General features: G+C 50.3%; 2 protein-coding genes across 6 annotated transcripts in view; one reads left to right on the forward strand and one right to left on the reverse strand.

The window, feature by feature from the left end:
- Positions 1-1653: 1653 nt before the first annotated feature.
- PCDH12 (protocadherin 12) lies at positions 1654-15799 on the reverse strand. Its single transcript, XM_060093523.1, has 4 exons — positions 12920-15799; positions 8735-8832; positions 6662-6813; positions 1654-3324 (listed from the first exon to the last, which is right to left on the reverse strand). The coding sequence occupies exons 1-4, from the start codon at positions 15797-15799 to the stop codon at positions 2855-2857; spliced, it is 3600 nt and encodes a 1199-aa protein (XP_059949506.1). The 3' UTR covers positions 1654-2854.
- Positions 2906-27013, forward strand: part of RNF14 (ring finger protein 14) — a 42928-nt gene continuing 18820 nt past the window's right edge. The window contains exon 1 of one of the 5 annotated variants that reach the window (XM_060093529.1): positions 2906-3247. The gene's annotated coding sequence lies outside the window, so the exon portion shown is untranslated. Of the gene's footprint in view, positions 3248-26355; positions 26492-26545; positions 26823-27013 lie in introns of those variants that run through there. The other 4 variants (XM_060093533.1, XM_060093527.1, XM_060093534.1 and 1 more) reach the window with 4 other exon arrangements.

Here is a 27013-nt window from a genome sequence, read left to right on the forward strand (position 1 = left end):
ACGACATTTAACTGAGAGCTTGCTGGCTCGCCAGCTCCTTCAGTCTCCCGGGGGACAGAGCCCATCTTGGTGGAAACAGTTTTGAGCACGTCCGAGGTCTCAAATCTGACATCTCGGCTGATGTCAAGAAGTTTCTGTAACCTTTCTGTTCAGCACACTCAGTTCTGTCAGCATACACACTGTCTCACTCTCAGTCGGTTATCGGGGATAAGGGCTGGCATCAGCCTACTTGGAGGGGTTGCAGCGTCCGGGTGAGAGCACGAACCCTCACGTACATACAACCCCGCCCTGATCAAAGGTCTGTTGCCTCAGAACAGGAACAGCTCTACCCATGAGTTCTCCAGGTTCTGCGGGGAATAGAGGATCACAGTGGGCCTTATCTTATTTAGGTCACAGACCCCTTTGAGAATCAGATGAAAGCACTGACTCCTTCCCATAGAAAAATGCACATCTTCCCAATTTTGCATGCAGTTCAGCAGTTTCTTAGATCCTAAAGCCCAACCAAGAACCCCAGGTTAAGAACCCTTGATATATTAGAAAGAACATCATCCTGAATCTCAGATGCAGATGCTAGCCCTGTCACAAGCCTGCCGTGTGGCTCTGGGCCAGTCAGCCCTTTCTGTCTTGCCATTTCCTTGGCTATAAAATGTTCAGACTCCTTGTGACTACAATTGCCCGTGTCTGTGGAGGTTTAGATAGTGACTGAGAGCAGTGCTGCTTATTTTTTATAGGTCACATGTTCCTTTGAAAATCTGATAACTCCATATCTTCTGCGTAGAAAAATGCCTGTACACAAAGTCTTGCCTGGCATTCAGGGGGTCCAAGATTTAGGACTTTTGAACTAGAGTGAGGCAGTGATCCAGTTGCGAGCCCTGGTTCCAGTTTCCCTAGGTCACCTCCTCTCCCCATCTCTTCTCTCCACCTCCCAACATCAGCTCTGCACTGAAAATCCACTAGTAATTGGGGGTCAGCACTATCTACTCCAGTGCTGTGGTTTTCAGACTTTGTCTTCACATAATGGAACTTTTTTTTTTTTCTCTTTTCTAAGGAAGTCTTACCTGGAGCTCCAATATAGAGAAAAGGGACTCCTGTAGCATTTATTTACCCATTTATTCATTTATTCTTCCATTCAACAAGTATTCATCAAGTGTTGCCTTGTGCCAGGTACCTGGCTGGTCAGGTTGGAGACCCTACCTGCTTGGTGTCCCCCAGCCTCTTTCATTGACTTGGGGAACTCAACAGCTTGCAAATCACAGACCTTGTAAAGAGTTTACTCTGCCTCAGAGTGAGATGATCAGAGACCCTGCTCCAGAAGCATTCCTGGAGCTCCTGAAGCATTCCTGAAGCTCCTGAAGCACTATGAGGGCCTCATTTTCCTCATCTGTAAAACGGGATAATGGAATAATGATGCCTCACTGCATTCCAAGTGTGGATGGTTTTCATTATCCCTAGTTGGGAGTATGACTGGCCCATTTCTGTGGACAGTGAACATGTATTCTGAGCTCCAGAAAAAGGGCAAAAGGAGAGGCACAGAAAGGAATTTTCCCCTTTAGTATCCAAGAAAGCCCCACATTACTGAGAAGCTGAAGAGACTGCTTGGAAATTTCCAGGGAAATTATAAGGCTGAGCCTTGGGAAAATATTTGCTATTTTTTTCACTCCTTCCTCTCCTGGAAGGTTTGCTGCTGTCAGTGTCAATTTCATAGACCCGGTTCACACACTGTCCTCTAGGGACAGTGAATTCACTGCTGTGACAGAGGAAGATTTACTCACGTTTGGTGGGTCTGGAAAGATGACTTCTGCACCTGAAGGGCTGTTTGCTGGGAAAGGACAGGAGTCTGCAGACGCCCACCCTGCATCAGGTCAGTTCCAAGTCCCTCTCACTATGTGCTTGGAAGAGCAGAGATGTGAAGGCCTGAGTGGCTTTGGAAATGTTCTTTTCAACAGTGTTTCTTGAGGGGATCTCAGGCAAGTCTGCTACTGGCAAAAGCTCACCTATGGGGGCTCTTCCTTTCCTTTCCTTGGCTGGCAGTCTAGTGTCAAGGTCGAGGGCGTGGGTTTTGGTGTTGGACTCTGGCTCTGCCTTCTCTCACTGCTTGATCTTGGGCAAGACCCTCAGCCTCTCCAAGTCTCATGGCCTTGTCTGTGAAACGGGGATAATAACACCCCCCCTCCTAGGGCTGTGGAGAAATGAAATTAAATCCTATCGTAAAGACTTGTGCCTGGCTCGTGTTAATGCTCTATAGTCATGCTTTTCTTAGCCTTAATTTTCCAGCTGAGAATCGGATTATTTGATACTGTAGCAGCAGCAGAGGAGCAGGGGTCAGGAGTACCCATGTCCATCATTGCCTACCTGACACTGTGCACCCTCCTGTCCAGGCCCCACATGACCCTCTGGCCAGGGACTGGATGACAAAGAACCTTCACTCTTATTCTTCCGTCCTCCCTCTCGACAGGTGCAAACAGGATAACGAGCCACTGCTTTTCCTTTATTAGTAGGTCAGAGAGCTTTGCCTGGTGCCCCAGGATCCAGCCCCCCACACCCTCCAGTGTGCACCCAGGCCATCCTTTCCTGCTTGTGACACTCCCTGGCATCTGCTCTGCAGGAGGATGAACCCTCTGTGCTCTTACACGTGTTTTGCCAGCAAACACTTATCTCAGCGGCCAACTGTCTTCCTCCTCCAAAAAATCCACAGGCAGAGCCAGCCCCTAACAAGGGGTTGCTTTGGTCAGCCCGCTGTTTGTCCAGGGGCTCCTGCCTCCTCTGTGGGGCAGCACTGGTCACCTTAAGTTCTCAGGCCGCCTCTGGTCAGTGAGTTCAAAGATTAGAGAAACCACCTCCTGTCCCAGAATCCTCAGGGCCTGGGCTTCCTAACCTCTCCCGGTGCCCCTGGTTCCTGGATCCACAGGCCCCTGCTGCTGCTGCCGCTGCTGGTCCTGCCCTCCGCCCCCTTCTTTCCAGCTCGGCCCCCAGGGCCTTCCGAGCCCGAGGCCCCGCTGGTGGCTAGGTCTAGACTCAGGGTCCTTCCGCAGACTGAGAGCCGCCGCAGCACCTCGGAGGCGGCCTCCACCGGCACGGCGGGGCGCTGCTCCAGCAGCATCTCCAGCAGTGAGCTCATCTCCGACAGGAAGGTGCTGGCCAGCCGCGTGCCCGTCGGGCTCAGCTCGGGCCCCGGCGCCTTGCCGAACGTCTGGAAGGTCCTGGGCTCCTCCGAGGTCGCAGCGTCCGGGGAGAACACGTTGTCACGGTAGTTGGTGGCGAGGGGCAAAGAGAGTCTTGCCATCCAGGCCGGGTCGGGGACGCTCAGCCGGTCCAGGGCCAGGCCTGCAAGGGACGGAAGGGACGCGGTGAGGGCGGAGCCCATGGCGGGCGGGGGTGGGGTCGTGGGCAGGGCGGGGCGCCGGACAAAGGAGGGAAGGGAAATGGAGGGGACCGATGGGGCGGCCGGAGGTGGGCGGGAAGGAAGAGGCCCTGACAGGGAAGCGCGCCGGGCAGGAAGGCAGCGACTGATGTCCGCGCGTGAGCTGAGTGAGGACGCGGCAGGGGGAGGAGGAAAGCCTAGAATTAGAAATGGCCCGTTTCTAAAGCATCTCCCGGTCCATGGGGCTGTTTCAGGTTTAGGTGTCCTTCATCCTGTACAGCCAGGATTTTCACTCCCTCAGGACACCACTAGCTGAGGATGGGGGGGGGGCGGCGGATCCCCGTTTTTAGCCATTGCTGGAGTTCCTGGCTTGGTGATGCCTTCGGTTCCTATTCATAATAACAGTGACCACTTATTAAGTACTTCTGTGCTAGGCAATTTACATAATTATCTCATTTAACCTCCACACAAACCTTTGAAGTCAAGAGTATTTTATGGATGAGGAAACTGAAGTTCCAAGAAGTTGTCACATAGCTACTAGGCAACCAAGCCCAGATTTGACCCCCAGGTCTGATGACTTGGAAGCCCCCTGTCACTGCACCACCGCACCCATTCTCTGAAGAGCTGTGCCTTCCTCCCCCTGGATGCTAGGTGGCTCTGGTTTCCCAGACCCACTAAGGTCTCTACTGTTGCCTCCTGGCCCCATGCTCTCAACTCTTTGACCTTCCCCTCTCAAGCTGCAGGAAACCGTGTGAAGGAGCTGGCTGCCTAAGAGCTGTCCCAGGAAAGGGCCAAGGCAGTGAAAAAGTGTCCCCCAGGCCCCAAATCCCACCATCACACTTCTCCTTTTCCCATCTCTTCAACAGAAAATCCTGTCTCAGAAAATTAGTCCCAAGCCCAATGATAGAGGCCAAGCCAGAGGGAAGAAATTATAGGCCTTGTGGTTAAGAATGTGTGTCTTTAAAAAAAAAAAAAAAGCACAACATCTACTTTAATATTTGCTTAAGGTAACCTGCTTTAAAATCTGTGCGTAGAATGAAAGACTGGAAGGGGACGCGTCATAGTGTTAACTGAAATTACCCCTGGGCAGAAATGATTCATTCTCTTTTTGTTTATCTACATTTGTCTATATTAACCAAGTACTACTCTTGTGATTTTGAAAAGTTATTGCAAAATACAGTAAATGCTGTTTTTATTGATAAATGAGTCTCGGTCTTGCCTTCACAGTGTGGGGCTGTGCAGGCTGTGAGGCAGGGTCAGGCCCCTCCCCGACTGGTCCAGCCCGCTCCTGGGGCTTAGTGAACGTTTATTGAATGATTGAATGGACATAAATATTAACCCTGGACATTTGGGAAATGTAAACCTAAGTTCCCTGAGACTCCAGGGTAATAAGGTTAGAACTCTTTTGGTGTTACAGAATCAGGCTTTTCCTTGCACAGGGGTCAGAGTGCTTTGGAAGGAATGAAGCTTGGAATGAGAAAATCAGTGGAGTGTAGGAGAATGGCTGAAATGTGATGATGAATTCACTCCGCGGCAGGTGGGCACTGGGCAGACCTGGATTTGATTTCCTAACTTTGCAGCTTATGAGCATTGTGACCTTGAAAAACGTGCTTAACCTCTCTGAGCCTCCTTTTTCGCTCATAAAGTGGTGAAATAGTAGCACTTATCTTGTCAGGTGGCTGTAAGCGTTCAGTGAGCTCATGCAACGGTAAAATATGGTCATCATCACATCGTCAGGTGGGGCTTTTATCTGATGCAGCCAAAACCCCAGTGTCAGGCACATTCACCAGTAGCCTCATCACATTCCAGCCCTGTGAGCAGCGCAGGCACTTCTACCTCTGCTGCGCTCTTCGTCACACCACTTGTTACCATCTCCCTGTGTTCTTTGCCCTCTGTGCTATGGGGAAGCAGGACCACATGGGAACTGAGCCCACAGGTTCCAGTGCAGAGCTGGTGCACAGAGATATAATGCAAGGCATTGAGGTCGTCTGAAATTTTCTAGTAGCCACATTTAAAAAGTAGAAAAGAAAAGAGAAGGTGAAATTAATTTGTAAATGTTTTTTATATTTAATATCATCATTTTATCACATAATCAATATTTTTAAAATTATTAATGAGATGTTTTACATTCTTTTTTCATACTAAGTCTTCAAAATCTGGAGTGTGTTTTATACTTCTATCACATCTCAATTGGTACTAGCCATTTTCACATGTGGCCAGTGGCTACTCTATTGGACCTCACAGCTCTGCATTCTAGACAATGCTGTCCTATAAAACTCTGTAGATGTGTGCTGTTCCAAGCAATATCCATTAGCCACACGTAGCTACTGAGCTCCGGAAGTGCGGCTGATATGACTGAGGAACTGAATTTTTCATTTTACTTGATTTTAATTAGATTTCATTTTACTTAATTTTAATTTAGAGCCACACTGCCTGGGGTTAATAACCATTGGCTGCACAACCTTGGGAAAATTATTAAACACCCTGGCCCCTCCGTTTTTTTCCTTTATGAAATGGGGATAACGAATAGTGCCTATCTCAGAAGATTTTCTCATGAGGCAATTAGAACAGGGACTAGCACATAGAAAGCACTCAATAAAAGTTAGCTATATATTTTTTTAACCAATGAAAGGGAAGTCCCTGTCATGCCTTCAGCGCACAGAATATGTCCAGATGAGGAGCAGAGTATTAACTACAGAAACAAAATCACAGCGTAGGTTGGACTTACTGTGTGTTACCTGAAGGGGGCTGACTGGTGCGGGGGCGGAGGGAGCTGGCAGATTCTTGAATTCTCAGGGTAAAAGTGTATTTAAAGACATCAAAGAAATGCAGATGAGTGGTTTAGGAGGTAAAGAGAGGTCCCCTGATGGTAGGTGGGCTCAGGATGGCTTCCCTTCAATCATTGAAGTGACTCAGGGCAGGCTGTATTACCTCTCTGAGCCTCAGTTTGCTGATCTCTAAATTGGAGCTCCTAATATCTACCTGAAAAGACTGTTTGGAAGCTTAACTGAGATAATGTATATAAGATGCTTCCTTGGTACCTGGCACACACCAAGAGCTCAGTAACTGTTCCCTATTCTTATGATGATTTTTTAAAATGAATGATCAAAGTAGAATCTGATCTTTAAACAAATGAAGATCTGAAGCTCCAGGGGAAGTAAAAAAATGTTGCTGATAGTCTTCTCCAGAAATAGAATGGCTGTTTTCCTGCAGTGGATTGGAGCAGAACTCTGAAGCCTGGGCACAGGAGGGTACCATGGGGGCAGAAGCGGGGTCAGGGTGACTCTGGGGAGTCCCTACCTGTGTAGGGGTCCAGCAGGTTCGACAGCTCTTCTTCTAGCAGCTGCTTCACAGAGAGGTCCTCCTCAGGGTCCAAGGGCCCTTCCTCCTGATCCGGTTCTGCCTGGCCACCAGCCCTGGCACCTGGGCCATCTGTGTCTGGGATTGCACTCCTGCAAAGGAAGCCAACACAGTCCATGAGTGAGGAAATCCACACATAGATTCATTCATTCCTGCTCATGAATAGTCTTCTATTCATGCCAGCATTCATTCATCCACAGAGGGAAATGGGTCCACAGCCCAGCCTTCAGAGTCAGACCAATCTGGGTTACTTGATCCCAGCCCTCCTGCCTACTCTGAGTCTGCTTCCTCTTCTGTAAAATGGGAGTAATAAATAACACCCACCTCATGGGGCATTATGGGGGTAAAATGAGGTGTTGCATGTAAAGAGCTTAGCACAGTGTTGTAAGCAGCCAGCAAACAGAAGTGACTATGAATGCCCTGATATTACTCACCATTGTCCCTCTATTGCTTCTCATTACCTGGCATGGAATAGGAGTTTAGTAAACTTTGGGTGATCTAATGCAGTCATCCTTCCACCCCTCCATCCCTCTATCTGAGTATGAGCTCCAGTGAGGGCAGGGATATTTGTCTGTCTCATCCCCTGCTCTCTCACCAGTGCTCAGAATAGGACTTGCACATAGTAGGTGCTTAATAAATACTTTGTGAACTGAGTAACTGAATGTTCCTTCCTCCCTATTTGAGGCTAAATCCCAGACCAGAAGAGCAGGTCAACAGAGGATGCAGCTGAGGTGAGGCATCCAAAAGCTACTCAGAATCTACTATGGTGTCTCTTGCTGTCTCCCTGACCCCTCCCTCCCAAAGACCCTCTCTATCACCTGGGGTAAGCCAGTTCCTGGGACTACCTTAGCATGGTGGGGACAGGCCTGGCCCCTCATCCTAGCATCTGGAAAGGCTCCCTTTAAGGCCTGGGGGTCCTTGCTGCTTTTTTTCTGTGGCCATTTCTGCTCCTATGCAGGGGTAGCAAGTTTGCAAGTAATGGCAACAACTAATGTTTATTGAGCAATTACTCTGAGTCAGACATATGCTTTGCAAGGTATATTTCTCATCAAACCTTTCATGTCTGTAAGGGGTTCTCTTGTTGTCCTCATTTTACAAATGAGAAAACCAAGATTTGTAAAGATTAGGTAGCTTGTCCAAGGTCCCCACAAATTAAGTAAGAATTCAAATCCAGGCTGATATGACTCTGGAATGTGTGTGCTCACCCCTACTCTACACTATTTCTAGCTATCTTTGCAAAAAAAACAACAACAAAAAGACTGTAAGTTGTCACAGCAAGAGCATTGAACTGGAAGTCAGTGTCCTGAGAGCTGGTCCCAGCTTTGCCACTCACTGGCTATTTGACCTTGAGCAAAGTCACTTTAAGGGGAAAGGCCTTAGCATTGTTTGTGTAACTCCTATGTGCTAGGCACTGGGCCATGGGCTTAGAATGCATGTGATCATTAAATCCTTACCCCATCACTACAAGGAAGTGCGGTGACCTCTGTTTCATGGATGAGAAACTGCATCCCTGAGGCTTGATCTGACTTGCTCAAGTTTACATAGCTGGGTTGGATCAAACTACTTAGAGCCTCAGTTTCTCCATCTGTAGCAAGAGGGAGTTAAATTAGATGTCCTCTTGAGGTCTCTTTAATTCTAGGACTGCCCAAAGGAATACACCCACACACCCACATCCTTAGCCAGGAGCCTTCATATTATGTTTAAGGGTCAAGAGAAAGAGCTAAACGTTACAGATTTAAAGTTCATAGCCCAGCACCTCTGCAATCAGGGAACAGATAATCAGAGCCTCAGGGATGAAGTCACTTCCTTAGTGACTCGGGTCCTGTAAATACTGTTAATACAGTTGCTCCCGGACCAGGATGCCTGGGTGGGGGAATGGATGCTGTTCGCTGCGGTCTCCCAGGGGAGCAGCATCTGGGATGTGCTCAGCCTTCCTCAAGGCACAGAGGCTGCAAGGGTGAGGGCAGGCTGGTGGGGGGCTTGAGAAGCCAGTGGGGGCTACGTGCAGCTTACCTGCTGCCGCCGGGCTTGGCCAAGTACTTATTTCCCCGGTGGTTTGGTTTGGGCTGGAATTGGCCCTGATGCAGCAAGGACAGCAGCTGGGAGATTTGCTACAAGACAGGAAAAATCTGTTGACTCCACACAATTCCGACCCAGCACACTTCCCCACCGGATGTTTCCCTCAATGCCGGCGCTTTCTTTTTATAGTCTTTCCTCCAGCTTCAGATGTTTGTGGATCGGATGGGGGATGGTGAACGGTGATGGTGACGGAGGCAGGGATGTGTGCAGACAGGTTCCCTGCTTGGCCATGTGTCAACTACAAATTCCCGGGACCTGGGAGTCTGAGAGAGAGAATGAGAACCCTCTGGGCCTGTCCCCCAACTCTCATTCCCCCAGGAGACCTGCTCCCAGTGGAAGCTGTGGGACGGGGGTGAAAAGGGCATGTCCTGACTATAAATGTATTACAACCTCGATAAGGATTATTGTAAAGTGTTATTTCCCCCGCTTCAGTGATGTTCAAAGACTGAGCCATTGTTGGCGGGCCAGATGTAAGACTATGTTGTACAGAAGGCAGAAGGGTGTCTTTGAATCATTCGTTTATTCATCCTTTCATTTGCTCGACAAGTATTTAATGAGAGCTTGTTTGTTCCAGGCCAAATGCTTGCTGGGGGGGGGTGGGGGTAAGAATGAGAACAAGGCCCAGTCTCTGCCCTCAGGGAGTTCCCAGTCTGCCAGGGAGGACAGTCAGGGGAGACAGGACACAGCAGCTGCTATGGGGGGTTGCACCAGGGATGAGAAAGGATGGAGGTCAAGTGGAGCAGAGGAAGGCCCCTCACCCAGCTTGCAGCAAGGAGGGAGTTACAGGGTGGGGCTGTGGATACAGGGGGAAGTAATTCACTTATTTCAACAAATGTTTTCTGAGTTCATACTACATGCCAGGTGCCTCTGCTGAGACCCGCAGGTTCCAAAGGGGCTTGGCAAGTGGAGCGAGGGTGAGGGCCAGGGTGAGGGAGGAAGGGAGTTTCGGTCAGAAGGTTCTCAAGCTAAAAGGCCAGAGGAAACGGTGGCGTTTCAGAAAGGCTGGTGAATGGGGCAGGGGTGGGTAAGATGTCAGGGCGAGGCCCCACAGGCCCTTGTGAGGGAGAAGGCAACAGACCAAGTCAGGGTCGTTTCTAGCTTGTTGTGTGATGTCAGGCAGGTTTTTAGACATACTCAGACCTCAGTTTCCTCATCTCTAAGGTAGATCTAAAAATACCACCCAGGGGCTTCCCTGGTGGCGCAGTGGTTGAGAGTCCACCTGCCGATGCAGGGGACACGGGTTCGTGCCCCGGTCTGGGAAGATCCCACATGCCACGGAGCGGCTGGGCCCCTGAGCCATGGCCGCTGAGCCTGCGCGTCCGGAGCCTGTGCTCCGCAACGGGAGAGGCCACAACAGTGAGAGGCCCGCGTACCGCAAAAAAAAAAAAAAAAAAAAAAAAAAATACCACCCAGACTTCTTTACAGGGTTGTCAGGATTAATTAGATGGTTTGAAAGTTTGAAATGCTCTGCAGAGTCGAGGGGTTTGGGTTGTTCCTCCTAGAAATGCTGCCTCCCTCCTGGGCCCAGTCCCCCTCTTCCCTGAGAGGGTCCCTCTGCCCTCTGGGCAGCTCAAGACAGAAAATGCCAACCTCAGAGGATAGTTGGAAGGGGAGGTGGCCAGGACTGGGGTTTCACTGTGATGTGGGAGGGTCAGGGTCCCATTGCCTGCCTCAGGGCAGTTCCCACCTCCTGGCTCAGGCCCAGAAACCCTCCTACAAGCACCTGCCACCCTTTTTTCGAGTGACAGCTGATACTTCAGGGAAACTCCCTGAGTGCCAAACCCTAAGTTATATGCTGTCATTTCACAGTTAGAGTCCAGACTCTGGAGTCAGACTTGGGTTCAAGTCCTAAATCTGCCCCTGTTCCACTTCCCATCTGTGTGGCCTTGAGGAATTACTTAAGCATTCTGAGCTTCAGTTTCCTCAGCAGTAAAAAGAAAAAGGGAATAATAATGAGACTCAGGTCATGTGTTGGTTGTGGCTATGAGGATTAAATGAGTGAAAGTCTATAAATTACTTAGTAATAGATCTTATGATAAGCACTTAATAACTGTCCAGTGATATATAATCTCATGTCATTCTTCAGTAACCCAAGGAAAGAGATACCATTATACCCACTTTACAGATGTGGCACCTGAGGCTCACAGGGACTACACAGCAATTAGAGGCAGGGTTGGACTTTGAACCGGGATCTGACTCCACAGGTACCTCCCCACACCGAGGTACCTGAACAGGAGGCGAATCCACAGTGAGATCCTCTACGGGGTTCTGCTCCGCAAAGGCAGCCACAGACAGCCGGACCAGGCTCCGCAGGATCTGACGGGGGCCTGACTCTTTCTCAGGGGCTACTTTGCCATGGAGATTCCGCTGCCGCCTCAGGGTTGCAGAGGAGGCTGGCGGGCTCAGCGGGGCCTCCTTACTGCCCTGGTCCCCAGGCACCCTCCCTGTGGGGCTGCCCGCAAGCACTGTGCTTCTGGAAAGCAAGCATTAGGCAAGCTGCCTCTTACCCTCAACTTGATCCCAACTTGGTACCCTTCTCTCTTTCACCCCAATGGGGTCACCCACAGGGCTTGCTATCTGCTGTCTCTGTTTGCCAAGCAGCAGCACAGTGTTTGACACAAAGAGCTCATTCAATAAGCATTTGATGAATGAATGGGTGAATGAATGAATGAATGAACAAATGAATGAATGAATGGCTCTGGGCAACTTCTGGGGCTGCACAGAGCCCAGGGCAGGACTCCTGAGAGAGCAGCTGGGCCCTCTCGAGGTGGCTTCCTGGGGAAGGGGTGGAGGAAGGAAGCTGTGTCCTTGCTCCACAGGAAACATGAGCTGATAGCCTGGCTCATGACAGAAGTGTGCCTTGGGCGGGCAGCCTGGCACAGAGAAAATGATCTGGGGTTCAGAGGAGTTGATACAGGTGTGAGATCAGGCACCATCCCAGAAAAAGCTTTCCCAGGTGTGTCCAGTAAATCCTAGGTCACTGGACACAGCCATTCATCATCCCATTTAATTCTCAACCCCCTGGGAGGTAGACACAGCTAAGTTTGGCATCACAATCCCCATTTTATAGATGAAGAAAATAAGGCTCAGATGTTAATGTTGCCCAGCTCCTAAAGTGGCTGTGCTGAAACTGGAACCTAGATCTGCCTAACTCCCAAGTTCCAAGGTTGTTTCCACTGTCCTATCCCATAAGCCTAGCTGGCAAGCTCTGGGGTCTCAGGCAGGTCAAATGCAGCCCCTGAGCCTGGGGGCAATGATGCCTATGCTGGCTTGCTTCACCCGGAGGTTGCCCAGACGAGATGAGGGCAGGTGAAATGGAGAAGAGCTTTGCAGAAATCATCCTAATCATTTTCTGAGTGCTGACTACACGCCAGACGCTATTCTAGAGGCTTTAAGCACATTCAAGCAAACTTGGGAGATGGGTGCTGTTAACTTGGGCAACGTCAACAGAGAAGCTGAGTGACTTCCCTGTGGTTCACAGCTTGGAAGAGGTGGAGCCAGAATTTGAACCTGGGCAGCCTTGCTCCAAAGCTTGTACTCTTTTTTTTTTTTTTTTTGCGGTACGCAGTCCTCTCACTGTTGTGGCCTCTCCCGTTGTGGAGCACAGGCTCTGGACGCGCAGGCTCAGCGGCTATGGCTCACGGGCCTAGCCGCTCCACAGCATGGGGGATCTTCCCGGACCAGGGCACGAACCTGTGTCCCCTGCATTGGCAGGCGGACTCTCAACCACTGCGCCACCAGGGAAGCCCCAAAGCTTGTACTCTTAATCACTACCTTTGCTATGTGTCTACTTGCCCAAGGCACTCTAAGTAAGTGCTCATATAGGAATTAACTGACCAAATCCTTAGGATAATTCCGCAAGGCAGATGCTCTTACTGTCATCCCTATTTTATAGATAAGGAAACTAAGGCTCAGAAACAGTAAGTCATTTGTCCAGGATCACACAGCTAAATTCTGTTGACCCCAGAGCTGTGCCCTGAACCACTGCACCCAATGCATCCTAAAGTGCGTGGTGAGCCTGAGGAATGAATGTGAAGAATGTGAGGGTAATGGGGTCTGATGCTGTTGCGGGCGGGTGAGGGGGGCTGACAAGAGAGGGAGCTGCCCACACCGAGGTACCTGAACAGGAGGCGAATCCACAGTGAGCTCCTCTACGGGGTTCCGCTCCGCAAAGGCAGCCACAGACAGCCGGACCAGGCTCCGCAGGATCTGACGGGGGCCTGACTCTTTCTCAGGGGCTACTTTGCCATGGAGATTCCGCTGCCGCCTCAGGGTTGCAGAGGAGGCTGGCGGGCTCAGCGGGGCCTCCTTACTGCCCTGGTCCCCAGGCACCCTCCCTGTGGGGCTGCCCGCAACCTTCAGGGGCCTTGAGCGGGGCTGGCCCGTCGCAGGTTGGGGCTCGGGAAGGTTCAGATTCTCCCGGGAGGCATTCCTCTGCCTGGGATGGTTGAAAAGGAGGTTGACAGTGTCCTGCAGCACCTCTCGGCTCTCGGCCAGTGTTCCCTGGTTACCTTGGTTACGCAGAGTCCTGTACAGGGTCGGTGTGAGATGAAAGGGGGCCTGCAGGCAGGGGTCCCAGCCTGCTTCCATCATTGCTTCCTTGCCCACGTGCTTGGGGGGCTGCCCAGCTTCGCCAGGCTCATCCACCTGGCCCCTGAGCACAGGCACGAGGTGGATGTCCGCCTTCTGGATGTGTTTCTGGGGCCTCTTGGGCTGCTGACGGTAGGTGGACTCGGCCTCCCGACAGTTGTAGGCCCTGTTGTCCTTCTTCTCCGTCCGGCAAATGGACATAATCAGAGCCAAGATCAACCCGGAGATGGCCAGCAGTACGACCAGGCAAATCACCGTGAGCACCGATGTGCTCAGAGCCCCAGGCTCACGGGCTGAGTCCCTCAAGTGGTCCACACTGGTGACGAAGAAGACCCTCAACAGGGCTCGGGTCTGTAAGGAGGGGCTGCCTCGGTCTTCCACCACGATCTCCAGCTCCCACTCACTCCCAGTGAGGCTGCTGGCATTGGTGATGTTGATGAACAGCTGCCCCAGGTGGGGGCTGAGGACAAAGAGACCGGCTTCGTTCCCACTCTGAATGCTGTAGAGGAGCTCTCCATTTGCCCCCGAGTCTGCATCTCTTGCTACAATGGTCACCAAAAGGAATGGCCGGGAGCTGGGGGTGGCCTGTGGTGGCATGTCAGTGCCTGCTGGACCCACGCCATTGGGAGTTTCAATGGGCACCAGCAGGTGACCTGTGGAGGCATTTACAAGCACCGAGAGACTGGCTTTCCCATCGCTGAGTATGGGGTGAATCACCTCTGGGGCATTATCATTGGCGTCCAGCAGGCTGACCCACACAGAGACACTGGATGTAAGCTGGGGCTGCCCCCTGTCCTCTGCGATCACCAGGAACTCAAAGCCGGCCATCTGTTCATAGTCCAGTGACCTCTGAGCGGTGACCTCGCCTGTGTCTGAGTCAATAGCTACCAAGTGAGAAACTGGGGAGTCCTGGATGTGGTATGAGATTTTCCCATTAACGCCCAGATCTGCATCATGGGCCTTGATGGTAATGAGGTGAAGAGAGGGTAGGTTGTTTTCCCGAGTGGAGACCTGGTACCTGCTTTTCTCAAACACAGGTGCGTTGTCGTTGGCATCACTGATCTGAATGCTGAGCTGTTTCTTGACTGATAAGGGCTGGGGTCCTTGGTCTTGGGCCAAAAGAGTGAGGGTATATTGCGGCCACTGCTCTCTGTCCAGCGTGGCGTTGGTTAGCAGCATGTATGTGTTGCCATTGGTCCTTTTCAGCCTGAAGTGGCCCAGCTCTTGGCTCAGCCAACAGTGGACCAGACCATTGTTTCCTGAGTCTAGGTCATTTGCCATGATGAGAGCAATGAAACTGTCCTTGGGAAGACCTTCAGACACCAGTGATGGTTGGGAGGCCCATGTGATGTGGATGTTTGGGGTGTTGTCATTGACATCCAGAACCTTAATGAGAATTTTGCAGTGGGCTGGGATGGGATTGGGACCCAGGTCCCTTGCCTGGACATCCACCTCATAGGCAGGATTCTTCTCATAGTCTAGGGGTTGACGCAGAATCACCTGGCCTGTCTTGGCATCAATACTGAAGGTGTCCAGCACCTCTGGAGGCACATGCTTACTGAGGAAGTATTCCACCTCCCCGTTGGGGCCTTGATCAGGGTCTGTGGCAGTCAAGTTTATGAGGAGAGTACCAGGGGCAGCATCTTCTTGGATTTCTAGTGCCAGCGAGCTTTCAGCAAACACAGGGCTATTGTCATTGGAGTCCAGGACATTGACCTTGACCAAGCTGGTGCCTGACTTGGGGGGGTTCCCACTGTCATAGGCAGTTAACACCAGATCAAAAAATGAGTGGATTTCCCGGTCCAGCTCCTTCACCACCACGAGTTCCGCGTGTTTGGTCTCATCGGGCCCCACAATGACATCCAGGGCAAAATGCTCGCTGGGAGACAGGCTGTAGGAGTGCAGGGTGTTGGGGCCAGTGTCTGGGTCCAGAGCTCTGTCCAGGGGGATCCGGGTGCGCAGGGAGGCGCTCTCAGAGATTTCCAGCTCCTGCTCACCTTTGGGAAACTGTGGCTGGTGGTCATTGATGTCCAGCACCTGGATCTCCACGTGGATGAGAGCCAAATCCCCTGTGGCAAGCACGTCAAAGGAAACCAGGCAGGGATCCTGCTGCCGGCAAAGCTGCTCCCGGTCCAGCCGCCTCCCCGTGCTGAGCAGGCCGTCCTTGGAGTCCACCTGGATGGGGAGCGCCTGAGGCAGCTGCAAGACCTGGAAGGCAGCCCCTGCTCGCCCAGACCTCTCCTCCCGGCCCAGTTCCTGAGACAGCTTCCCTATCACTGTGCCGGACGGTACTTCCTCTGACACTTGATATTTCACAGTGAGAGTGGCGACCTCCTGACAATCCCCTGAAAGGAACAAGTAGCCACCTGGCCCCAAAAGTCCCAGCAGAAGTGGCAGAAGTCGCATCATGCTTACCGCCAGAGTGGGCTAGATCCAGAAACCGCTAGAGTTCTTCAAAGGCTGGGAAAGTCCTCCAGTGTTTCCTGGGGGGCTTGATTAGCCCTGTTCTCCTGCCCCCAGACCTGCTGGCACAGCCTCGTCCCATAATTAGTTGATGGAGCCAGCAGAATTCCCAGGCGAGGCCATCTTCATCAGAAGAGATTTGAGGGGTCCAAGGACCAATGAAGTAAAATTGTTCAGGGGCACTGTTGGTCCCCGTTAGCAAATGATGGACAAGAGCCGGTCCAGGAGGGACTTGACCCAGGAGAGCAGGATGTGGGGATCTGACTTCCAAACAGTTGCTAGGCTGGGGAAACAGAGAAGCAGCTTTTTCCTATGGAAACCCCACCTACAGGAAAAGGGAGGGCTATGAGTTTCTATGCCAATTAGAGAAAGAGAGTTTCCGTGAAGCTGAGTGGCCCGCCGCTGAGGAGGATGCGGCTGGGGACAGGCCGGATGGGAAGGTGCCATCCATGCGGCGAGGCAGCCACTGAGGGGCGGGGAGCCCCTGCTGTGGCCAAGTGAGCAGAGAGCCTGAGCCCCTCCTGGGCAAGTCACACCCTGGCCTCTCTTCCCTTCCTTGTCTCTCTTTGTTTCTGTCATCTCCCGTTATTCTTCTCCCATTCCCCTTTTTCCCACGCTTGTCTACCTCTCAGTCTTGACTTTGCCCTCATCACCCGTTTTTGTCTCATGGGAAGCAACGCTGATTAAGAGAGTGGCCATCAGAGCCAAACTGCCTGGGTTCAAATCCTGACTCCACAACTTCCCAGCTGGGTCATGTAGGACAAGTCACTCAGCCTCTGTGGGCCTCATCTTAAGAGTGAAGATGGGAATAACAACAGTAGCCCTCTCAGCAGGAAATCGTGGGGATAAAATGAAACGTGCATGGAGAGCCTGGCCCGGAGTCATAGGCAATGACGTTGTTATTAGTGGTGGATGGCGTGATCTGCAGGCTTGGCCTACCTTGTGGCTGCCTCTGGCTCTTGCACTGGCCCTGGGTCAGTCCCTGCCCACATGGACCCATAAAGGTGCCCGTGTCCTTGGCTCCTGAAGTACAGTGAACTCTCTGACCCGACGGTGTGGCCTCCCTCCCCCTTCCCTTCCGGCTCCCCAGCCTCCCGGCCCATTGTTCTCCACATCTGGTCCAGCCTGAGCCCCTGTCCTGGGGAATCCCCCAGCCTCCTGCTCCTTGGTCTTGGAGGTTTTTATACCTTTCCCTCTCCCACACCTTCCTCTCCCTTTCCCTCCCTTCCTCCAATTCTTCTCTTCCCACTGCTGTTCATGTCCAAGAGTCCCGTCACAGAGGTGAGGCCAGGAGGGGGGCGAGTGGGCAGCTGGCTTGGGTGGCCTTGAGGTGGCTTGCTCCTTCTCATTTCCTCCTCCATCCACTGCCCCCACCATTGTCCAGTCTCGCACTTTACCTTGAGGTTGAGTCCAGAGGTTTGTAAAGCTTTTGAAGTGATGGGAGTTAAGGGCCAGCTTCCCCTCGATGGGTGTTGGCAGCTCAGTCATTGGGGCTGGAGGTGCCTGTTGGGACACAAGTGACTCCAATCAGGCCCATTGGCCAGGGGGCTTGTGGCCATTAGGATGGGGCGACTGAGGACCTCCCTGGCCTAAGCCTCACCTTGTACCCCCCTTCCCCTCTGTATGCTCTTTTCCACACCCTATCCTTTCATATTCTACTCCTGGAGGCTTCCCAATAGCAAGGGGCCTGAATCCAATGGGGTGTTTCCTACAGTCTGGCTCTGAAGACAGACAGAACACTCAGCAGCTCAGAGACATGGCACAAGTCACATAACCTCTTTGGGCCTCAGTTTGCTTCTCTGTAGAGCATGGCTGTCACCCATCTCCTGAGTTTGTGGTAAGGATTTGATGAGATAATACAAGTGAGGGCTTGATGCAATGCCTGGTACAGAGAAAGCACTCATTACATGGGACTAGTTTACCTTGTGCTATTTGCCAGGCTTTGTACCTCGAATGCAAATGGTAAAAATGGTCATGCATTTGTCCCTTCACTTTTTTTCCTCTGCCTTCTTGGCCAGTAAGGCTCATTTCCCAGGGCTTCCTCAGCTCGGGCGGGGGCCCAGTGCTACCTGCCCTGCAAGGGGAACCAGCGTGGGCCCCAGGCCCTCTGGTGACAGTCAGCCTGCATGGCGGCCTCACTGTCTGGCCCTCACTCATCCTACTATGTGCAAGGCAGTGAGCAAGACAAAGTGACCCCCAAGGGGCTTGCAGTCTCAAGCCAGGGTGGGGAAAATGAAAGAAGTGGGTCCAGTGGATGGCTCCAGAGTCAGGCTTAGGGATCAGGGGAGGCTCCTCCTGTAGGACCCTCCGACACACCCTGAAAGACGGGGAGGAGTGAGCCAGAGGGGGGCAGGTGCGAGCAGGTGGAGGGAACAGAATGGAAGAGGCTGGAGGTGGGCGAGCTTGCTTCTCGCAGTCCCACACGAGGGCCTGTGTGAGTGGGGAGGAGGACGGTGGGCTGGGGGTGTCAGCAGGGGCCGCCAGATGATGGAGGGCCTGGGACGCCGTGCTCAGGATTTGGACCTTGTCCTGAAGGCCATGGAGAGCTTTGGAAGGGGTCTGAGCAGACTGATGAGAACAGCAGCTACCTGCCAAGCCTTGTCCTGAGTGTTTTACCTGCATCGTCCCATGCCACCCTCACAACCAGGCCATCGGGGTGAAGAAGCCGAGCATGGAGGGTTGGGTAACTTGCCCAAGATCACGCACATTTGCCCTCCACAAGGCCCCTTCAACTGTACTCTGGGACGGATTGAAAGGGAAGAGAAGAGGGAAGGAAGGCGGCCAGCTGGGAGTAATGCCGGGGAGCTTTGGTGCAGGAAACTGGTGCTGAGAACGTTTCTAGAGTGCCATCTTGTGGCCAAAGGCAGGAAATCCACAGAGGTAGGGAGGTGGGTGGCTGGAGTTCTCAAATGTCCACAGCTGCAGACCCGTGTTCCTGTGCGTACAACACAATGGAAGGAGCTATACCCAGGTGACAATCATTTCACTTAGTGGGAAACCTAATGTGACCCAACGCCCACAGGAGGAATTATGGAATTCATGATTTTACATGTGTTAACATTTATATTCTGGAAAGGGCATTGATGTGTGGGTGTGGGTGTGTATGTGTGTGTGTGTTGCCTTGCCTGGGATTCGTAGATGTAAAAAATGGACTCACAGGTCAAGAAAAACTTTGAATTTGGATTTCGTAGGTGGTTTTATTTTTGTTCTCTGTTTTACTCACGTTGGGGGCAGGAAGCTAAGACAACCCTTTAAGAATCCAAAGTTGGCAAACCAGACCTTTTAAAGGCTATTACCTCTGGGAACGAGGTCCCCTTTTAGTAATATTTCCTCCTCCTTTCTGGCTACAGGGTCAGTTGATCTTTAGCCGCCACATATCAGGGGGTGAAACTGGAGTTTATCTGGAGAGCCTTCATCATCCTGAGTTTTGAAAATAAGTTTGAAGGAGCAGAAGTCCTCTGAAATAGGTCTGAAATAGCTGAGGACAGCCTCCCTAAGTCTGAAATATTTTTGAAAGGAGGGCAGGCTTGGGCTTGGTGCTTGGAGGCCTTGTTCACCACCAGCCTTGGGGTTGTTCACACTTGGGTCCATTGTTTGGGAGGGGTCTGGGAGTGAAGTGAGAAGGGTAGGGGGTCAGAGGATCCCTGGTGTCTTGAGGAACCTTGAGGGGTCAGACCAGCAGGGCGGGACTCTGACCCTTGGGGGACTTTAGGCCAGTTGGAGGAAGGCTAAGATCATGCCCCACCTATGAATGTCCTGTGGGGTTGGCTGCTCACCCCCAGGGCTCCCTGTGAATCTGCCCAGTTGCTGGCCATAGTCATCACCACCCACCAAGGCAGTGTTGATGAAGCTGGGAAGCTTCATCCTCAGAATCATTCTGGTTGGAGAGGTGACTGGACCACCTAAGGTCTGCCTCTGTTTTTCAGCAAGACCTTGTTGAAATTGGAGGCAGTCTAGCCAGGGCCGTTGACTGGGAGACTCAAGTAGCTGTTCTGGGTCACCTGGTCCTGGCCTGCACTTGGTGATCTCTGTTGGGACAGACCACAGATGTCCATTCCCACACAATGGTACCTCTTTCTGGGCAAAGAGCAGAGAGAAGAATGCACTTTGCAGGGAGAAATTTGCCAAGAAATAAGACTTTTCAAGAAATGAAAAGGCTTTTTGTCTTGATTAAGAATGGTATCTCTCAAAAGCGTCCACATATCACGATCACTTGAAAAGCTTTTCAAAATACCAGGAACAGGGCAAGAAAATTCATACTTTTTTCTTTCGCAGCCTGCCAAAGAGAATTTTATAATTGCCAGCTCTATTACCCCCTCTCTGAAAATGCTTCATCTTTCAGATCATTTGGGACTGGATTGAGAAAGTTGATTGGACCTTTTTTGCAGGCAAGAGAGGCCTAATTGATCTACATAATAAAAGGAAAAATAGATGAGGGGGTGGGGGATTGCTGAAGCTTGAGGATATTGTGGAGGGAGGTACCCTACAGAACAGCAGAGGCTGTGAAGGAAGTAGATTGAAGATAAGGACTTTCCAACAGATAGTTGTAAACTATGGATCACCTTCGTGGTTTTCAAGATAAATGCAAGAAAAGATTTATAATTTATTTTGTGCTTTAGTAACCACAACACGGCCCCCCCAAACAGACCACATAAATTCTGAGTTGATAAGGGTTACACTTATGTTTCTCTCCCCAGTCCTCAGAGGGGGAGAGGGCTACTTCCAGCATGTAGATTTCGGTTCTGATATACTGTAGGTCATTCTGCCACGCACCCCTTCCCCACCCCTTCTCCATCCCAACCTCACTGAGAACCACTGACATAGAACTTCTTAGAAGCACCAACAACCTTGTAAGGGCCAAACTCTACAGCCATCAGGCCTTTCTCACTGAGCATCCTCCTGGTCCCCACCTCTCCCCTGTGCTTGTATCAATGCTCAGCAGAAGCTCTGTGCACAGCTGGTTCTTCCGTATTTCTGCAGGCTCTTCTGTCTGCTTCTCTGATTCCTCCTTTGGTTTGCCTTCCTTCTGACTCCCAGATGTGGGCATGTCCACCAGATAAGTCTCTTCAGCCCTCTCTTCTACATAGGGTTATTAGCCCAGAAATAGTTTGCCAGATTTAACAAATAAAAATATACTGTGCCCCGTTAAATTTGAATTTCAGATAAACAATGAAAAATTTTTAGTGTAAGTATTTTTATCTGGCAATCCTATCCAGAAGTAATGTATGATCTTACCACAAGTTCTTTTCTGTTTTCATTTTTCCTCTTCTTCTTTTTATTTTTAGAACTTTGGTTTACACGGTGAATTTGAAAATCTATCAGTAAACACAAAAATCAAACATATTGACTGGGAGCATCATCTGTGCATGAATATTCAGAGGCTGACTCTGTTGATTGGCCTTGTTATGTATTCAGCATTTCTCGGTGACTCTAGGATGGAACTGTTCTCACACTGAAAGAACCACCCCAGAGAAAGCCTGGATCACACTCATTCATTAATTTATTCGGTCATCCAGCCACTCATTTTTTTTTTTTTTTTTTTTGCGGTACACGGGCCTCTCACTGTTGTGGCCTCTCCCGTTGCGGAGCACAGCTCCGGAGGCGCAGGCTCAGCGGCCATGGCTCACGGGCCTAGTCACTGCGCGGCATGCGGGATCTTCCCGGACCTGGGCACGAACCCGCGTCCCCTGCATCGGCAGGCGGACTCTCAACCACTGCGCCACCAGGGAAGCCCCCAGCCACTCATTTATTTGGTGGAATTCAGCATGTTCTTCTCCATACATACAAGGTCAGGGTTTTTTTGGCAAGGGAAGTAGTAAGTAGCTAAAGCTGACCCACATTTTTCCTTTCCATTGGTTTGGTTTTCTTTCTTCACATAGAATCTAATCAGCCTAATTCTCACCTTGCTTCAGAAAGATTCTTGCAGGAAGGAAAATGAGTCCTGCCATCATTACATAAATTCTCATGGGGCTCCCCTTTATAAGTTTATGACAGCCAGGAGTTGAGCCTGGAGCTCCGAGAGAAACAGCCATACACTGATTTATGATGGCAGCTGCTGCTAAATCTCACCCCTCTTTCCTTCTTACAGTGCCATGTTACCTTGGGGTTACAAAACTCTTTTCACTGTTATTCAGGGGAATAATAATAAAGTCCCAGTTTGCAAGTATAAACATGATCATTCTGTGCCTATTATTGTAAATCAAATTTTACCTTTTGCATCAGAAGCACAGAAAACATTTTTATACTGTTAGCCAATGCAAGCCTTTCTAGGAGTCTGTTTTTATATAACCCTGGGATGACCTGAGGTATTGTTTGAGCTACGCTGACCAGGGAAGCTGGCCACACAGGTAGTCTGGTTTTTTCTCCTTACAGACCTGAGCACTTTGCATGAGCAAAGTGTAAACTTGATCTAAGCATAGCATTAGGGTTAGTAATGTGGGCTCAGGATTCCAATTGCCTGGGCTCAAAGCCTGGCTTTGTAATTTCCTATCTGTGTGACAGTGGCAAGCCACTTAACTTCTCTGTGATCAGTCTCTTTAGCCTTAAAATAGGGATGACGATGATGGTAATATGTTACAGGGTTACTGTCAGGTTTAGGTTAGTCAATACAGAACATTTAGAGTGGGGCATGGGACATGAGTAGCGCTCTAGTTGTTAATTATTTATAATTGCTTTTAGTGTAGTAGCCCTCAATTTTTCTTTTGAGGATGAAGCCCCCGTTTAAAAAAAACACCAATTTTTCAGATTCCCAGGTGATAATGGTAAATTTTTTGAGGTCTACAAAGTGAGCAAATACATAACGACAGGAGACCAGCAGTGATACTTCTGTAATGGGGTGGGGCTCACCTCTGTCCAGTCCTGTCCCAGAGTTGGGGCAGGGCTTTCCCTTCCACACTGCTGCCCCTCTATACATCAAGGCTTGTTTCAGGGGTGCTTGTGAGTGGTGGCCATTGAAAAGGAGGCTGTCCCCTCTGGGCAGGTGAGATGAGCTCAGCAAAGTCTCTGGACACCATTTGGATGCCAGTGATGGACGGGAACCAGTGCAGGTCCTGATGGAAGCCCTACTGGTCCCTACAAGACCAGACATATTTTGTGACTTACTCCTGCATCTCTACCCAATGGCCTGGGTCTTGACCTCTGGCCTAGGTCACACACCCCATCCTCTCCTAGCCCTAGACTCCATCATCATCTAGTGTCCCTGGGGATGGGGGATGGAGTTGGGTCTCTTTCTCTCTCTCTTTGTATCTTCATTCTCACCTATCATGATGTCATAAACTACAATCCTGACTTTCCTAGGGCCTTCCCTTTTAATTCTTAAAGCCAGAATGATTTTATTCTGTATTTCTGTTTCAACAAACCCTAGTTCTTTCACAGGCTATAAGAGAGGGTCAGACTGATGCAGAATTGGTCCTGATACTATATGTCACCACTGAATGACACCGGTAAAATCATTTCACCCCTTAGCACCTCAAGTTCCTGATTTGTGAAATGGGGAGATAAAATTACCTTGGTCATGGGGTCCTGGGTATTTAAATGGGACAATGTGTGTAAAATGCTTAGCACAGTGAAGGGCTGGGCACATGGGGATAGCTCAATTTAAAACCAAATGACATAAAGCCAGTCACTTAAAACCAAAGATACAGAAATGTTATTTTTATGGAGTCTAAAAAGAAAATTAAGTAGAAAACTCTCTTTATCTAATCCTGACCTCCAAACTGGACTCTGAATGCTTTGTCCACTTCAAACATTCATCCAAATTATTAACACTGCTTTGAAATTCTCCCTTCTATTCCCTCCATCCTGTGACCTCTGACATGAACTCATGATGTGATGTCACAATTCACCTCCTACTCCGACTTTGTGAAAATTTCCCGACCTGGTTCTTCGGCTCCCTCACTTTTTGCATCTGGGAGGTCTCTGTCTGTGTTTGTGGTCTCACCTTCAAGCACTCTGTGGTACGGTTGCCATGCATTTCTCTCTTGATTTTATTTCCTTTGGCTAAACATGAACAATGATGTTAGTGAATGGCTTCAGAGAGTCTTCTTCCTTCCTTTACGTTTTTTTTTTTTTAATTTTATTTATTTATTTATGGCTGCGCTGGGTCCCCGTCTCTGTGCGAGGGCCCCCTCCAGTTGCGGCAACTTCCTTTACGTTTTTAAGGAGTATATTTCTGGTTTTGGTGTCCATTACAGGGGTAGTTAGGTTTTTGTTCTATAACGGTCAAGATTTACAGTAGAGAAAATTAGGGCTGATTATTTGCATTTCAAAAAGTTCCCTTCTGTGACAGTTAGGTAAGCCCTTCCAGTGCCCGATTTTTTTTCCCACTTGGCTTTTCCTTTCTCTTGGGTGCAGGAACAGCATCGTAATTTGTGAAGCCCAGCACAAAATGAAAATGCAGACTCTCTGTTTTCCAGAGTGGCTACACCATTTTACATTCCCAAAAGCAATATATGAGGGTTCCAATTTCTCCACATTCCCACCAACACTTGTTATTATCTGTCTTCTTTTTTTAAATTGTTATTGAGGTATAATTTACATAAAACATTGTGTTAGTTTCAGGTATATAACAATGATTCAATATGTGTATGTATTGAGAAATGATTTCCACAGTAAGTCTAGTTAACATCCGTCACCATACATGCAGATTTTTTTTCTTGTGAGGAAAACTTTTAAGATTTATTCTCTTAGCAACTTTCAAATACTGTGTACAATACAGTATTACATACTATAGTCACCACGGTGTACATAACATCCCAATGACCTATTTATTTTATAATTGGAAGCTGTATCTTCACCCAATTTGCCCACCCCCTACCTCTGGCAACCACCAAATGGTTCTCTGTATCTATGAGCTTGTTTTTTTTTTTAATTTTTCTTTTTATTATATCAGTCCTGGTGAGTATGAAGTAACTTCTCATTGGGGTTTTGATTTCCCTGATGACTAATGATGTTGAATATTTTTCACATGCTTGCTGACCACTTGTATATCTTCTTTCGAGAAATGTCTATTCAGATCCTTTGCCCATTTTTAAATTGAGTTACTGGTCTTTCTATTGTTGAGTTGTAGGAGTTCTTTATATGTTCTGGTTATTAAACCTTTATCAGATATATGATTTTCAGATATGTTCTCCTATTCTGTGGGTTGTCTTTTCACTTTCTTGATAATGTCCTTTGAAGCACAAAAGTTTTCTCACTGTTGTGGCCTCTCCCGTTGCGGAGCACAGGCTCCGGACGTGCAGGCCCAGCGGCCATGGCTCACGGGCCCAGCCGCTCCGCGGCATGTGGGATCCTCCCGGACCGGGGCACGAACCCGTGTCCCCTGCATTGGCAGGCGGACTCTCAACCACTGCGCCACCAGGGAAGCCCAGCACAAAAGTTTTTAATTTTTTTTAAACTGTTCTTTTTTAAAAATTAATTAATTAATTATTTTATATTTTTGGCTATGTTGGGTCTTCATTTCTGTGCGAGGGCGTTCTCTAGTTGCGGCGAGCGGGGGCCACTCTTCATTGTGGTGTGCGGGCCTCTCACTGTCGTGGCCTCTCTTGTTGCGGAGCACAGGCTCCAGACACGCAGGCTCAGTAGTTGTGGCTCACGGGCCCAGTTGCTCCGTGGCATGTGGGATCTTCCCATACCAGGACTCGAACCCGTGTCCCCTGCATTGGCAGGCAGATTCTCAACCACTGTGCCACCAGGGAAGCCAAAAAAGTTTTTAATTTTGATGAACCCAATTTATCTACTTTTTCTTTCGTTTCTTGTGCTTTTTTTCATATCTAAGAACCTACTGCATAATCCAAGTTCATGATTTACTCCAACATTTTCTTTTAAGAGTTTTTTAGTTTTACCTTTTACATTTAGGTCTTTGATCCATTTTGAGTTAATTTTTGCATATGGCATGAGGTAGGGGACATGTAATTTCAACTCCCATTCAGCCTGTTAATAATCGTGTACCCTTTGGTAAATTCTTGAACCTCTCTAAGTTTCAGTTTTCTCACTCGTAAAGTGGGAATAACAGATGGTACCGAAATCATAAGGTTATAGTGAAGATAAAGAGAAAATTTACATAAAGCACGTAGCACAGGGTCTGAAGCATCCTATGCTTAATAAACATGGTAATTATTACTGTTATGAACAATGAATGAATGCCTTCATAGTGGAGGTGCCAGAAAGATGGGCAGCATTTCTGAGACCGGGATCCGAGGAGGGAGAAGAGGCTTGCTTTGTCTATTTGGGGGAGCAGGTCTGGGATTGTTACAGGAATGTCTGCCCCCGGTAGATCGCTGCCTCATGATCACCTGTAGGGATTGGTAAAAATTCTAATTCCCGGACACTGTCACAGAAGTACTGAAAGGACCGCCCTGGGTAGGGGGCCCCAGAATCTGCATTTGTGTCAGCTTCTCCAGAGGCATACTTAAGTGTGCAGGGCTGCGGTACGGGTGACGGTGGTCGCTCCTGCAGCGCCGCCTTTGACCTGCGGGGGGCGGCCGAGGGGCCGGGGCGGTCAAGGCGGCTGCGCAAAGCCCTTCTCACGCTGGGGCCTCCCAGCCAGATCCGCGCCGCTCAGCTGACTGAAGCTCCGAAGACTGAAGAGGCGGTACGCTGGTTGAGCCGGGCGTCTCCAGGCGGAGCCGGCGAGTGGAGGTGAGGGGACCCGGAGCTAGGGTGGAGGGCGGAACTGTCGGGCCCGGCACGGCGGGGCAGCCGGAAGGTACGGTGGGGACTGCGCTCCGGGCGCGCAAGGCAGAGAAGGGCGGCCGGGCCGGGACTGCTCAGCGGGCTTCAGCTCCCCAGACCCGGGACGGGGCGCCCACAGCCCGGCCCGGCTAAGACCCCAGGGGCGCTTAGAGGAGGAAGGGGAAGGTCCAGGCCCTGCTCCTTTGGGACGCCCCGGGCCGGCCCACACCCGTGCAGCGCCCTCCGTGTCCAAGCGCCGGGGCAGGTAGCAGGGCTCGGGCCTGCCCCCAAGTTGTAGGTGAGTCTCACAAACAAGGACTCCACACCCCGCGGTGAGCGGTGGAGACAGCGGCAGCGGCGTGCTGACCCCGGAGCCAGGGCAGACCCCAGGGCTGGAGCCCGCACGGTGTGGCCTGGGAGTATGAGTAGGATTTTGCCAGGCCCAAGGGAAACCCGGAGGAGGAAGGGCCTTTCCTCACTGGTGTAGCG

Source organism: Mesoplodon densirostris, chromosome 3, assembly GCF_025265405.1.
Source record: "Mesoplodon densirostris isolate mMesDen1 chromosome 3, mMesDen1 primary haplotype, whole genome shotgun sequence".
Classification (NCBI taxonomy): Eukaryota; Metazoa; Chordata; class Mammalia; order Artiodactyla; family Ziphiidae; genus Mesoplodon; species Mesoplodon densirostris.

Excerpts from the sequence above, each read along its gene's own strand:
- PCDH12 (XM_060093523.1), bottom strand. The coding sequence starts at position 15,799 with ATGATGCGACTTCTGCCACTTCTGCTGGGACTTTTGGGGCCAGGTGGC. Across the intron at positions 8,833-12,919 it reads TGGATTCGCCTCCTGTTCAG|CAAATCTCCCAGCTGCTGTC; the intron begins GTACCTCGGTGT and ends CCTGTCTTGTAG. Across the intron at positions 3,325-6,661 it reads CCTGCTGGACCCCTACACAG|GCCTGGCCCTGGACCGGCTG; the intron begins GTAGGGACTCCC and ends CGTCCCTTGCAG.